Source organism: Dipodomys merriami, unplaced genomic scaffold (genome assembly GCF_024711535.1).
Source record: "Dipodomys merriami isolate MVZ:Mamm:240054 unplaced genomic scaffold, mDipMer1.0.p SCAF_1, whole genome shotgun sequence".
Taxonomy (NCBI): Eukaryota; Metazoa; Chordata; class Mammalia; order Rodentia; family Heteromyidae; genus Dipodomys; species Dipodomys merriami.
This window is the reverse complement of record NW_027202270.1, coordinates 125,268,955-125,281,917: the sequence shown is the minus strand read 5'-3', so window position 1 is coordinate 125,281,917 and position 12,963 is coordinate 125,268,955. Positions and strand designations below refer to the sequence as shown.

The 12,963-nt window shown below is 49.5% G+C and overlaps 1 protein-coding gene and 1 pseudogene across 1 annotated transcript in view; one reads left to right on the top strand and one right to left on the bottom strand.

Annotated features, from left to right (window-relative positions):
• The first annotated feature begins 48 nt into the window (after nt 1–48).
• Nucleotides 49–139, top strand: LOC138834873 (U6 spliceosomal RNA; annotated as a pseudogene).
• A 3,461-nt stretch (nt 140–3,600) lies between these two features.
• The window catches only part of Ism2 (isthmin 2), a 23,856-nt gene continuing 14,493 nt past the window's right edge, over nt 3,601–12,963 (bottom strand). The window contains exons 3-7 of the mRNA XM_070017392.1: nt 12,350–12,589; nt 10,426–10,759; nt 7,291–7,431; nt 6,955–7,038; nt 3,601–5,012 (exon numbers count right to left, since the gene is read on the bottom strand). Coding sequence (XP_069873493.1) covers nt 4,495–5,012; nt 6,955–7,038; nt 7,291–7,431; nt 10,426–10,759; nt 12,350–12,589 — 1,317 coding nt within the window. The 3' untranslated portion in view covers nt 3,601–4,494. The remainder of the gene's footprint in view (nt 5,013–6,954; nt 7,039–7,290; nt 7,432–10,425; nt 10,760–12,349; nt 12,590–12,963) is intronic.

Genomic DNA, 12,963 nt, shown 5'->3' with positions numbered 1-12,963 from the left:
GTAGTGGTCAGTATGGATGGCTATTCAGTTCTTACTAGTATCGTTACTGTGCTCGCTTCGGCAGCACATATACTAAAGTTGGAACGATACAGAGATTAGCATGGCCCCTGCACAAGGATGACTGGTAACATTACTTTTTCCCATCTGAGCTTAAAAAGGACAATAGTATTAAAAACTACGGAAGCTGAGCATGGTGGCACATACCTGTCATCCTAGTTATGTGGGAGGTTGAGATTCAGAGGATCACAATTGCAGGCAAACCTGGGCGGAAAAGTAGAGGCTGTCATCCCAACTACTGCAGGAAGCAGAAAAATGGGGAAATCATCGTTCAAGCATATACCTAGCAAGAAGTGAGATCCTATCTTAGAGAGTAAAGCTGGAGCCGGGCACCGGTTGCTCATGCCTGTAATCCTAGCTACTCAAGAGGCTGAGATCTGAGGATCATGGTTCAAAGCCAGCCTGGGCAGGAAAAGCCATGGAACTCTTATCTCCAATAAGCCACCAGAAAACCAGAAGTGGTGCCATGGCTCAAGTGGTAAAGTGCTAGCCTTGAGCTGAAGAGCTCAAAGTACAAGCTGGGTGCCAGTGACTCATGCTTGTAATCCTAGCTACTCCAGGAGGCAACCCAGCAAGAAGTGAGACCCTATCTCAGAGAACTCAAAAGCTCAGGGACAGCACCCAGCTCCTGAGTTCAAGTCCCAGGACCAACATAAAAAAATGAGTGCAAAAAGTCTGGGAGAGTGGCAGGAAGAGCAGAGTCTAGCAACAGAGCACTTGCCTAGCAAGTGTGAAGCCAGAGTTTAAACTCCAGGACCACCAAAGAGAGACTTGGTTTGAATTCTAAAGGCTTCACTTCCTACCCTTGGGCAAATTTCCTTATCTGTAAAATGAGTCCAGAAGGTATCTGGGATAATTCTACACAATGTATGTGGAAGCACTGGCACCTAGTAGCATTTAGCAGCTACTTCTTGCTGACTTCTGAACTCATTGCCCCACGTTTTTTTTTTTTTTTTTTTTGGTCCTGGGGCTTGAACTCAGAGCCTGGGTGCTGTCTCTCAGCTCTTCAGCTCAAGGCTGGCGCTCTACCACTTGAGCCACAGCGCCACTTGCAGTTCTCTGGTGGTTAATTGGAGATAAGAGTCTCATGGACTTTTCTGCCCAGGCTGGCTTTGAGCCACGATCCTTAGCTCTCAGCCTCCTAAGTAGCTAGGATTACAGGTGTGAGCCACCGGCACCGAGCCCAAGTGTGATTCTTTAAGCTAGAAGTGATATTTAGAGAACCAGCTTAGTCCAAACTAGAATCTAAGCTAATGGCTCTCCTTACCTAGGAACCACATGATGAAAACGGTTGACTACAGAATGCACTCTAAGGGTATAGCCCATGAACTAGTAATGCATCTTACTATTCAACAATGAGGGAGGCAAAGAAGCGAAATGGAGGCCCTTTTGTAACAGACTTGAAACATCCTAGCAGGCTCTATATTTTTAGCTGGTTGCTTAACACCCTCATAAGAATTTGATCTGTCCCATCTTGACTCACCTGGGGCTCTATACCAGATAAATCAGCAGCAAAAGGGTTGAGCAAATCCACCTCAGCCACTGTGGCAGCAGGTAGAATAGAAACATGGCAGTGGTATTACTACTGAGTGCACAGCTGGTCACAACAGGGCCGTGACTGGACCAGATTGGAGAGGGACCTGCTCTAATTGCATGGGCCGCCTCCTGGCTTTGATCCCAGTAACTCCTAAATCCTCCCTTTTCATGGTTCAGACACACACACACACACACACACACACCCTCTTCTTCAACACAGGTGTTCCTTAAGCCTGCAGCCACCTGCACAGGGTCATTCTCCTTTTCAGGGCTTGAATAAACACTGTCATTGCTTACCTACTTCCTACCCCTTCAGTGCTTCTGTCCAACCCCGTTTAGTTTCTCTCATCTGGGACCTGACATCATAGCAGTGTTGTGACTTGGATAACACATTTTTAAATAGGGCTGCCTAAATTCAGGTTCAATAATAGCCACTAGGAATTGATTAAATTTAGTGTAAGTGCCAAGGTCAATTCTATTAGAAGAATTCACAGTTCTCATGAAGAGAGACTCTGGGATGGCTCTCTTCTTGATCATGCCTGTGATTACCAATAATCAGGTAAACTGAACAGGTTTAAACTAGTTTTTGAGGCCAGGTGAGTTATACAGACAGACCTTGTCTCAAAAACCAAGAAAGGGGGCTGGGAAGGTGGCTCAGTGGTAGAGCGCTTGCCTTGCATGCCTGAGGCCCTGGGTTCGATTCCCCAGCACCACATAAGCAAAAAGAAAAAAGCCGGAAGTGGTGCTGTGGCTCAAGTGGTAGAGCGCTAGCCTTGAGCTGAAGAGCTGAGGGACAGTGCCCAGGCCCAGAGTTCAGGCCTCATGACCGGACTCCCCCCCCCCCCAAAAAAAAAAAAAAAAAAAGGAAGATGTATGTGGAGAGGATTGATTTCTACTGAAAAGTAATTAAAACCCTGGGGCCAGGTGCTGGTGGCTCACTCCTGTAATCCTAGCTACTCAGGCTGACATCTGAGAGTTGTGTTTCAAAGCTAATTAACCACTAGAAAACTAGAAATGGAGCTTGGCTCAAAGTGGTAGAGCACTAGCCTTGAGCAAAAGAGCTCAGGGACAGTGCCCAGGCCCTGAATTCAAGCCCCACAACCAACAAAATACACCCAAGCTGGGTATGATAGCATATTCCTGTGGTCTCAGGTCCTCAGGAGGCTGAGGGAAGAAAATCAGTTGAGCTCCAGAGTTCTAGGCCACCTGGGGCAACATAACAAGATCCTAGTCCTAATGTACCTACCCTTGTTTGTTTTATTTTTTAAGATAGGGCTTCACTGTGTAGCCCAGGTTGGTCTGGAATTCATGATCCTTCTGCCTCCACCTTCCCTAGTGGTAGGGTTACAGTCATATACCACCATACCTGGCACCTATGCTAATGTTGAACTCTTTAGGCAAGAAAAAAAGGGCTAATCTTGTCTCCCACCTAATGACCTGACCCTTTAATATTTTCGATATTTTCAGACTGCCATTCAGACTCAGATGAATAAACTTACCTGTAGATACGACGGCAGTGGGAAGTGGTTCTCTGAGCATCACACTTTCCTTTACTTCAGGACAATCTCTGTAAGAGATTGGTACCTATAAGAGTACCAGCCAAGGCAGGTGTAGTTCTTTAAGCAACCAGTCAGATCCCCTCCAGGCCCATTCCTTGGAGAAGTGGAACTACTTTCCCACAGAGTGAACAGTTTATCTGTGTGGCCAAAATTGAAGAGTGACCATGCGTCAAGTCTAGCCAGCTGTCGCTCGGTCTCACAGGCAGCCCTTTAGGGTGTGGACAGGGATAGCTGCTGGCTGCAGCTGAGCCCTGCATCTCAGCTCTTCCACCTAGCTAGTCCAGCCTAAGACGCAGAGCCAGCCAGAGGCTGGCTTTTTACAACCATAGTCAGGACTCCCTATAATCCTTTGTTCTGCCCAAGCTCTAAACTTTCATCAGACAGAATTTAAAATAAAGTGCTTTATTGCTGAGGATCCCAGAAAGCTTTCAGAGCTTCTGCAGAGAGGTTAAGGCAATTCTGGAGGATTTGTGAACAAAACAGTTGAGACTTCAACATGTCAGTCTCATTTTAGGAAAGCAAGTGTGGTTTGGGGAATTTGAGGCCGGGGAGAGGGACAGGAGTGCTGTCTCCACTCAGCTCCCTGCTCAGTGCACTCCGTGACTACGTAGAGCTTTACAGGGGCCACTGTGGAGAGCAACAATGCCAACTGCTAGGATGCTCCAAATCAGAGCTTTCCCCCGTGGCCAGACTGCTGCTTACTTCAGGTCAAGGCAGCCTTCTAAATCCACTCCAAGTTCTGAATTCATCCTAAGCCTGGCCACTGTGATGGAAAACAATGGCAGCTCCTAGTTTCACACATATCCTACCATCTGGGCAGAACGCCAGGCAAAGGGAGAGGACAAGGCTCAGAACTAGGTGACTCATTCCCAGAAGCCTCACCACTGCTGCCCCAAGCCCTCTGATGGCCCCCAGCCCTTAGCAGAAATGTGGGAGGAGCTGTGGGCAGCCCACCTTGTTCAGTGGCTCACAGCAACAGGTACCCAAGAGAGACCAGGAGGGGTAGTCACCAGGGCTCATGCAAAGGGCAGCTGTGGGCCCTTGTTGGCCTCTATGCCCATCCTCAGCAGACCAGGGCTCTGAGAGATTCCTAGCAGGTCTTAGAGCCCAGCTCTAGAGCAAGGAGAGAATGAGCCTGCCAGGCTGGACCACCTCCCCTCCTGGTAAGTGTGCACATAGTTGCACCCTGAGCCCTGTCTGTCCTTAACCTTCTCCCCAGGCTCCCTGGGGACATATGGGGCCCTGACATCACCCACAGACAGGACCTGGTGAGCCCTTGCACCCACCCAGTGTGGGCAGAGGCAGAAGCAGGATGAGGGGCCACAGAAGTGGGGCATCCACATCAGTACTCTTTGGCCTCCTGCAGCTGGGCCAGATATTCTTCTTCCAGAGGGTTGTCAGTGCAGGCTCGGCCATTGTTGGGGGGCCGCACGGTGTGGTATCGGCTCCAGTCCCCCTTACACAGGATCCAGGGCAGCGTGTCCACCTTGAAGTGCAGTTCAGGTGAGAAGTCGGTGCTGATGAGGTCCGGCGCGCCTGCGCCCTTGCCACGGGTTAGCAGCCGACCGTGCTCGTCATAGCAGCAGTGCTGGGCAGCCAGTGTGCTGCTGTCCTTGGACAGCTCAGAACGCAGGCAGAAGCGCGCCGTGGGCTGGTAGATGTCCAGGCGTTCACGGGGCCCGCTGGCATCCCGCCACTGGAAGCTCCGACCCTGCAGCTCGTCCTGCAGGCTCACCGCACGGTACACAGCCTCCCGGGGGTACACACAGGGGCAGCTGGGCAGGTCCTGAAGCACCTGGCTCAAGTACTTGGATAGGAAGTCGCTCTTGCAGTTCAGCCACTTCTCACAGCTGTCCACAGCTGCAGAAAAAAGCAAGGTGGTCAGGGTGCAAGCCTGACCCATAGAGGGAGGGGAGTGGACAATGAGGGGCAAAGGTATGGCTGGGGGCAGGGGCAGGGCGGAACAGAAGGACCCAGGCCAGATCTGGGGGCAGATAAAGGCAGCCAGGTCCTGTAGGTACCAGAAAGAAGAGGTTGTTGCTCAAAATGAACTGGGGGATGGGGACGGGTGTCATCTTCACTACTGCCAAGATTCTGCAATCATGGGAAGGAGTCCAGGTTGGGGAGGTGGAGACAGGAACAGTGGAGGTTTTTGGCTTTTGGGTGGTGTTCTGGGACTTGAAAGGAGGGCTTTGCGTTCTACCTAAGTTTTCACTCAAGGCTGACACTCTACCACTTGATCCATACCTCCAATTTCAGCTTTTTTGGGGGGGGACGGGGAGAGGACTGACTGGTTAATTGGAGATAAGAATCTCATGATCTTTTCTACCCTGTCTGACTTCAGACTGGGATCCTCAGATCTCAGTCCTAGTAGCTAGGATTCTAGATGTGAGTCACCAGCTCCCAGATAGAGGTAGTGATTTTTCTTTTTCTTTAAATATAATTTTATTACTTTTTTTTCTTTTTTAGTTGGTCATGGGGCTTGAACTCAGGGCCTGAACTCTGGGTCTGAGTGCTACCCCTCAGCTCTTCAGCTCAAAGAGAGTGCTCTACTACTTGTTACAGTGCCACTTCCAGTTTTCTAGTGGTTAATTGGAGATAAGTGTCTCACTGACTTTCCTGCCCAGGCTGGCTTTAAACCACAATCCTCAGATCTCAGCCTCCTCAATAGATAGGATTGCAGGCTTGAACCACCGGTGCCTGGCTACTTTTTTCTTTTAAAAAAATTTTTTTATTATAAAAGTGATGTACAGAGGGGTTACAGTTTCATAAGTCAGGTAGGGGTAGTGGTTTTTAACCAAGGACTTATTTCCTTTTTTGAGGGGTAGGGTTCTGGTCTTGGGTCTTGAACTCAGGGTCTGGATGCTGTCCCTGAGCTTTTGTGCTCAAAGCTAATGCTCTACCACTTTGAGCCACAGATAGATTTTCAACTTTTTGGTAGTTAAAGATCAGCATCTCATGGACTTTCCTGGCCAGGCTCTCTTTGAACCATGATCCTCAGATCTCAGCCTCCTGAGTAGCTAGGATTACAGGCGTGAGCCACCAGCGCCCAGCTAACACTGGTCCGTTCTTATCTTCATTTTTCTGGCCTTAGAACCTCAACAAGGCAGTCTGCCACAGGACAGCCTCTTGGCTTTTTCTGCTGCCTCCCCAGTCCCGCTCTCTTCCAGGGAGAACAAACTACCCCTTCTTCTTGGCTCACAGACCTTTGAGGGCCTGCTTTGCAATACTGTACTCACATTGGTCATATGCGTCCTTGTGAGACTTGAACTCTTTGACTGCAGCTACCAGACCTCTGTTCACTATGAAAGCTGGCCCTGATACAAAGCCGGTGCATGCTATGGGCACAAGGGTGGCTCAGGAAGCACTCACTGTGGGAAGCATAGTTTCACCTGTGAAACAGGGCCACCTGACTGAGAGACACAGCCTTGGAGTGCCTAGTAGAAGCATGGTCCACTTCCCACTTGCCTAGCACACAGCCTTACAGTTCTGGACCCTGACTCATTTCTGATAGCTTCACATCCTCATCCCTAAAGTAGACCCTGCAGGAGCAGTATCCACCTTGTAGCCAGAAGAGATAACCCTCCACCCCTGGATCTCTCAGCTCTGTGACGCCATCATGACTTTCTTCCAACAGGGAGCAAGGAACTGGGAAGGGCCAAAAGATCTGGTCTAGAAATTGAGGTCCCTCTCAGGAGATACAAGGCCCTCGGCTGGAGGCCAGGATCCCACCATAAAGTTAAACACTACTCTTCTGAGAAGCGGGGCTCTTCTGTGTGTCTGGGTTTCGACCCCCACTTACCTGGGTCAAACATATCCGTAGCATTGTGGACCAGGGGCAGCCACCCCTCACTGGGGAAGTCCAAGGTGTTCTCCTCCTTGGTGCCTTTGGGAAGAGAGGGGGCCAGGCTGGTGGCACCATGCTCCCGATGGGGAAGCCCAGCCCTCACCAGGTTCTGGGTGCCCACAACATCTGGGACAGGCCTGGGACAGGACCATCACATTTATGAGCTTCCTGCATCCCGTCTCCCGCAGCCCATCACTCCTATGACAGTCCCACACCCCCATTCCCCAAACGCCCAAGCTCAGAGTCTATGCTCCATTGCCATGCCTGTGCAGGGGCAGGGGCACATCTCACCAGGACAGGGAGGCAGGTCACAGACACGGGACTCGGTGGTAGTGCAGGCATAGCCGCAGGACCGAGTCCGCCGCTGGCTGCCGCTGCTGCAGCTCCCACTGCAAGGAGACCAGGGGCTCCACTCCTCCTGGGGCTCATAGTCTGCATCAAGGCAGGGAGCCAGGGTAAGTGCGCTCAGCCCGTAAGGCACATTGGTGCAAGTAAGCAAAGACACTCCTTCCTCAGCTGGATGCAGCCTGTGTCGGGACCCCTAGTCCAGTACATGAAATCATGGGCTGCCTTTCAATCTGAATTGCTCCCTTGACTGGGTACCTTGTGCAGTGAGCAACCTGTACAGATAGATGTATTAGATGGGCGAATGCATCACACAGAGCTCTATGGGGACCATGCAAACCTCAACCATTGCCAGCATAGCAATGGATAAGAAAAGCTATCCAGAGCTGCATTATCAGTAAGACCCTGGGCAAGTCCTATTACATCCTACTTTTTGTTTTGTTTTGTTTGTGCTAGGGCTGGGGCTTGAACTCAGGACCTGAGCACTGTCTTTAAGTTTTGTTTTTTTGGGGGGGTCGGTTGTGGGGCTTAAACTCTGGGCCTGGGTGCTGTCCCTGAGCTCTTCAGCTCAAGGCTACAGCGCTATCACCTGAGCCACAGCACCACTTCCAGTTTTCTGAGTGGTTTATTGGAGATAAGAGTCTCATGGACTTTCCTGCCCAGGCTTGCTTTGAACCTCGATCCTCAGATCTCAGCCTCCTGAGTACCTAGGATTATAAGCATGAGCCACCAGTGCCCGGCTCTTTGAGGTTTTTTTTTTTTTTTTTTTGGGGTCCGGTCGTGGGGCCTGAACTCTGGGCCTGGGTGCTGTCCCTCAGCTCTTCAGCTCAAGGCTAGCGCTCTACCACTTGAGCCACAGTGCCACTTCCAGCTTTTTTCTTTTTGTTTATGTGGTGCTGAGGAATCTAACCCAGGGCCTTGAGCATGCAAGGCAAGCGCTCTACCACTGAGCCACCTTCCCAGCCCCTCTTTGAGCTTTTTTGATCAAGGCTAGTACTCTATCATTTGAGTCACAGCTCCACTTCTAGCTTTTTTTTTTTTTTTTTTTTTTTTTTGGTACTTAATTGTAGATCAGATTCTCATGAACTTTCTTTCCAGGCTGGTACTTTTTGTTTTGGCCTGTCATGGGGCTTGAACTCAGGGCCTGGGTTCTGAGCTTCTTTGGCTCAAGGCTAGTGCTCTACCATTTGAGCCACAGCTCTATTTCAGGTTTTTTTTTTTTTCTGTTTATGTGGCACTGAGGAATTGAACCCAGGGCTTCATGCGTGCTAGGCAAGTACTCCCACTGAGCCACATTCCCAACCCCCAGGCTGGTATTTTTAACCACAATCCTCAGATCTCAACCTCCTAAGTAGCTGGGATTACAAGTATGAGCCATAGGTGCACAGCTCCTAGCTAGGGCTTTTATGTCAATCTAAAACCAAGGGTGACAATACTTCTCTGGTACTAGGGTTATTAAAGAATGCCATGGATGTCCTTGGAAAGCTCAAACAAGCTGTGTCTAAGCCTGCTGTCCTAGGCTGAGCAGGGCCGAAGCCCTGGGGCTCAGTGCTGGAGCCGGGCATACTACTTCCTGGTAGGCCACACAGGGTGAGCAGGCAGCAAGAGTGGGAGACAGTGGATGAGAGAAAAGCTGAAAGTTGTGACATTACTCTGGAAAACCTGAAAGAGATTGTGATGATTTAGTCCAAATTACAGGCACTTTAGCCCAATGATAAGACCTCACGGCTCCTGGGAAAACAGCTACAATGGTATATAAACTATGTCTGCACCCAGAGGAAGCTGAACAATATGCAAAAATAAATAGTAGGCTGTAGGTGCTAGGAAGTATTTCCTGAATAATTTGTGCTCTGGTATCTTTTTCTATATCTTTTTTTTTCTAATAAAAAGAATGAGTCAGGCACCAGTGGCTTGTGCCTATAGTCCTAGCTTCTCAGGAGGCTGAGATCTGAGGATCGCAGTTCAATGCCAGCCTGAGCAGAAAAGTCCCTGTGAGACTCTCATCTCCAATTAATCACTCAAAAACCAGAAGTGGCACCATGGCTCAAGTGGTAGAGCTCTAGCCTTGAGCACAAATAGCTCAGGAACAGTGCCCAGGCCCTGAATTCAAGCCCTATAACCAACTAATAATGGAGGAGGAGGAGGAGGAGGAAGAATAGGAGGAGGAGGAGGAGGAGGAGGAAGAGGAGGAGGAGGAGGAGGAGGAGGAGGAGGAGGAGGAGGAGGAGGAGGAGGAGGAGGAGGAGGAGGAGGAGGAGAAGAAGAAGAAGAAGAAGAAGAAGAAGAAGAAGAAGAAGAAGAAGAAGAAGAAGAAGAAGAAGAAGAAGGGGGAGGTGGTGGTGGTGGTGGTGACAGAGGCTCACATCTGTAATCCTAGCTACATAGGAGATTGAGATCTGAGGATCAAGATTTGAAGCCAACCTAAACAGGAAAGTCCATGAAACTCTTAGCTCCAATTAACCAGCAAATAGCCAGAAGCAGAGATGTAGCTCAAGTGGTAGAGTCCTTACCTGCCTTGAGAGAAAAAGCTACAGCAGAGTGTCTTGACCCTAAGTTCAAAATAAAATAATAGCAAAAGTCACACTTTGGTTACCATATGCTGGCACTTCATGTAGATCAAATCATTTAATACAGCCCTGGTAGACTGTTCCATTCTCTACTCATAGAAGGACCTGAGACACAGAGAGGCTAGTTAAATAACTTGCTTAAAGTCCTTCAGTTGTCCTGCAGCACAGCCAGGATTCAAACCCACAGGTCTGAATACGAGATGGTTTGTGAATAGTGAGTTTTATAATATTTTCAATTTGATGGAAAGTGATAGATTTGATTATGTAATGTTGATACGTCTCTCTAGCTTAGGGGATCTTTGGGTTGTCATGGGGGTCAAATGTTGCTGGAAAAAGATACCTTTGCAAGAGCATGGTACTGTCACTTTTAAGCTGATGATGCATCTGTCCAAGGCCCGGGCTCCTGGCCTCCCCAGCTCTTCCTGTCTGGCAAGCTCTCAGTCTTCCCCTCCACCCATTTCCACTTAGGATCTATGTAGAGGGCACACTGTGATGCCAGGCTGGAGGTACTTACCATAGCTTTCTGGTTCATTGAAGTCCCAGTCCCCAGGACCCAGCCAGCTGTCCGTGGCTCCACTGGACCAGGCTTCCTCTTCTTCTTCTTCTTCATTGTCTTCTTGATCTTCACCCTCACCATACTCTGTAGGGTAATCCTCCTCTTCATCTTCTGACTCTTCTTCTTCCCCCGGGGCACTGCTAAGACCCCCTTCCTCACCCTCCTGGTAGCCCCAGAAGAGGGGCCAGAAGGGCAGCCAGCTAGGGGTACCCTGGGGCCAGCGATTGCTGGGCTCAGCCAGCAGGTCCATCTCCACCTCAGCCTGGGAGTTCTCCACAACCTCAATGGTTACCTGCAGGGAGAAAGATGCCAGGGATTGCTCAGAGCAGGACCCAAGGAAAGGACCAAGGAAGGGGCCAGGGACAAGGTCAGAAGACCAAGGACATTCTTGCCTGCAACTTTTCTATCTTCTCTCACTGGCCTAGGCCTCTTAGGGCACCTGGGACACACTTTGAGGATCTGCTCTGCATCAAGAATTAAGAAGAGCCAGGTGCTGGTGGCTCATGTCTGTAACCCTAACTACTCAGGAGGCTGAGATCTGAGGATAGCAGTTTGAAGCCAGCCCAAGCAGGAAAGTCTGTGAGACTCTTACCTCCAAGAAACTTCCAAAAAGCAGGAAGTGGAGGTGTGGCTTAAATGGTCGAGTGTTAGCCTTGAGCAAGAAAACTCAGAAATAGCACCCAGGCCCTGAATTGAAGCCCCAGGATTGGCACATAACACACACGCATACACACACATACGTGTGCACATGCACAAAGAATTAAGATTTCTAACTCCCAGCCCCACATATGGATTGCAATGAGGACAGCCATGGAAAAGTCAGTATGTGGCTGACCTAATTTACAAGAAAGTGGTTTGAATTCCAGCTCCACCATACATAGGCTGCCTGGCCTCAGGTACTAGGAACAGCACTGAGCTTCCTATTTTTCCATGTAGTGCTGGAAAGGACCTCCCATGTCACATCTCCATGCAACCTCCACAGGAGCTCTCTCCCCACAATAACCTAATAAAGGAAAAAAGTCACTAGCCAAGCACAGGTGGCTCATGCCAGTAATCCTAGCTACTCCAGAGCTTTAGATCTGGAGAATTGGAAATTCAGAGACAGACTGGGCAGAAAAGTCCATGAGACTTCACATCCAACTAACTAGCAAAAAGCTGGGATTGTGGTTAGAGCACCAACCATGAACAAAAAAGCCAAGCAAGTTCAAGCCCCAGTACAGGATATATATATATACATATACATATATATATATGAATGATAAAATAATTTTAGAATGTTATTGTTATTATATATTATAATAAATATAAAATATATGATAAAGCAACTTTAAGATGTTCTATACTTTTTGTGATCTTTTCCTCCCTCTTTTGGCAAGAGTGTTTTACAAACTGTAGGTGCTACACAAACAGGCAGAATTATCCTCGGCCAATAAAGGCTGAAAGTGGGCAGTGGAAAGATCAGGTGGGTTTCCCTCCATGCCCCAGCCTATCTCCTTCTAAACTGAACCACGCATCAGGGCCTGCAGTAAGGGCTGGGTTGAGTGGGTACAGACCTGTAGTTTTTCCAGAAGGCCCCTCTCCCCCACATTCAGGGCACCCTGCAGCTGATGAAGCATTTGTCACTCATTCAATGCTCATGACAGCCCCGCCACATTAGTGTTGTTTATCCCTTGCTGTGGTTTAGGGGATAAGGCTAGGAGACCACACCTGTCCAAGGTTGGCATCTAGAAAATGAGGGGCAGGTGCTCATCCCACATTCCCTGGGGAGCACATAAAGACTTCATCTTCACAAGGACCTTTCAAGGAAAAAGGTAAGGGGCTGAGCTACCAGCCCAGCTCCTCTCCAGAGTTCACTGAGTCAGTGGTACATCTGTAGTCTCACCTGGATGTTGGGGTTCGGGGCACTCAAGTCTGTGTTGGCCAATCCCGGTAGCTTCTGCAACTCCAGCAGCAAAGGGGTAGCTTCCAGGGCCTCAGGAGGGATGGCCATGCCTGGGGTCAGGGCCACTGGATCAGGGAGGGTCTGGCACCCGTCCTGGCATGGCCCTGCCTTGACATGGTTTCTGAGGAGCCCTGGTGTCTCCTCTTTTCCAGAAGAGTCAGGATTTAGGGTGGCTGAGGCCTGGGGAGAGAGGGAATGTGGGTAACTGAGATCAGGGTCCACTCCATGTGGATCGGAAGAGTCAGGTCAGGAGAGTCGGGAGCCCTGAGCTCTGTCTGTGCCATCTGCTCACCCTGTGACTCAAGCCCATGTTGAATGTTATGTATGGATGAGAATCTAAGCACTGTCTTCATGGCCTCCAAGGTCCGGTGAAGGGTGGATAGTGAACCCAGTGCACAAAATGCTTTGATAACTGATCCCAATGTGAAGCAGAATCCAAACTTCTCACAGATGATGAACGTGCTGTTCTAACGTGCTGTCTGCAGATGATCTGCCTCAAAACCTTTACCCCTTGCCTTCCTCTCCCCCTGCCCCTGCCCAACACCTCTACATCC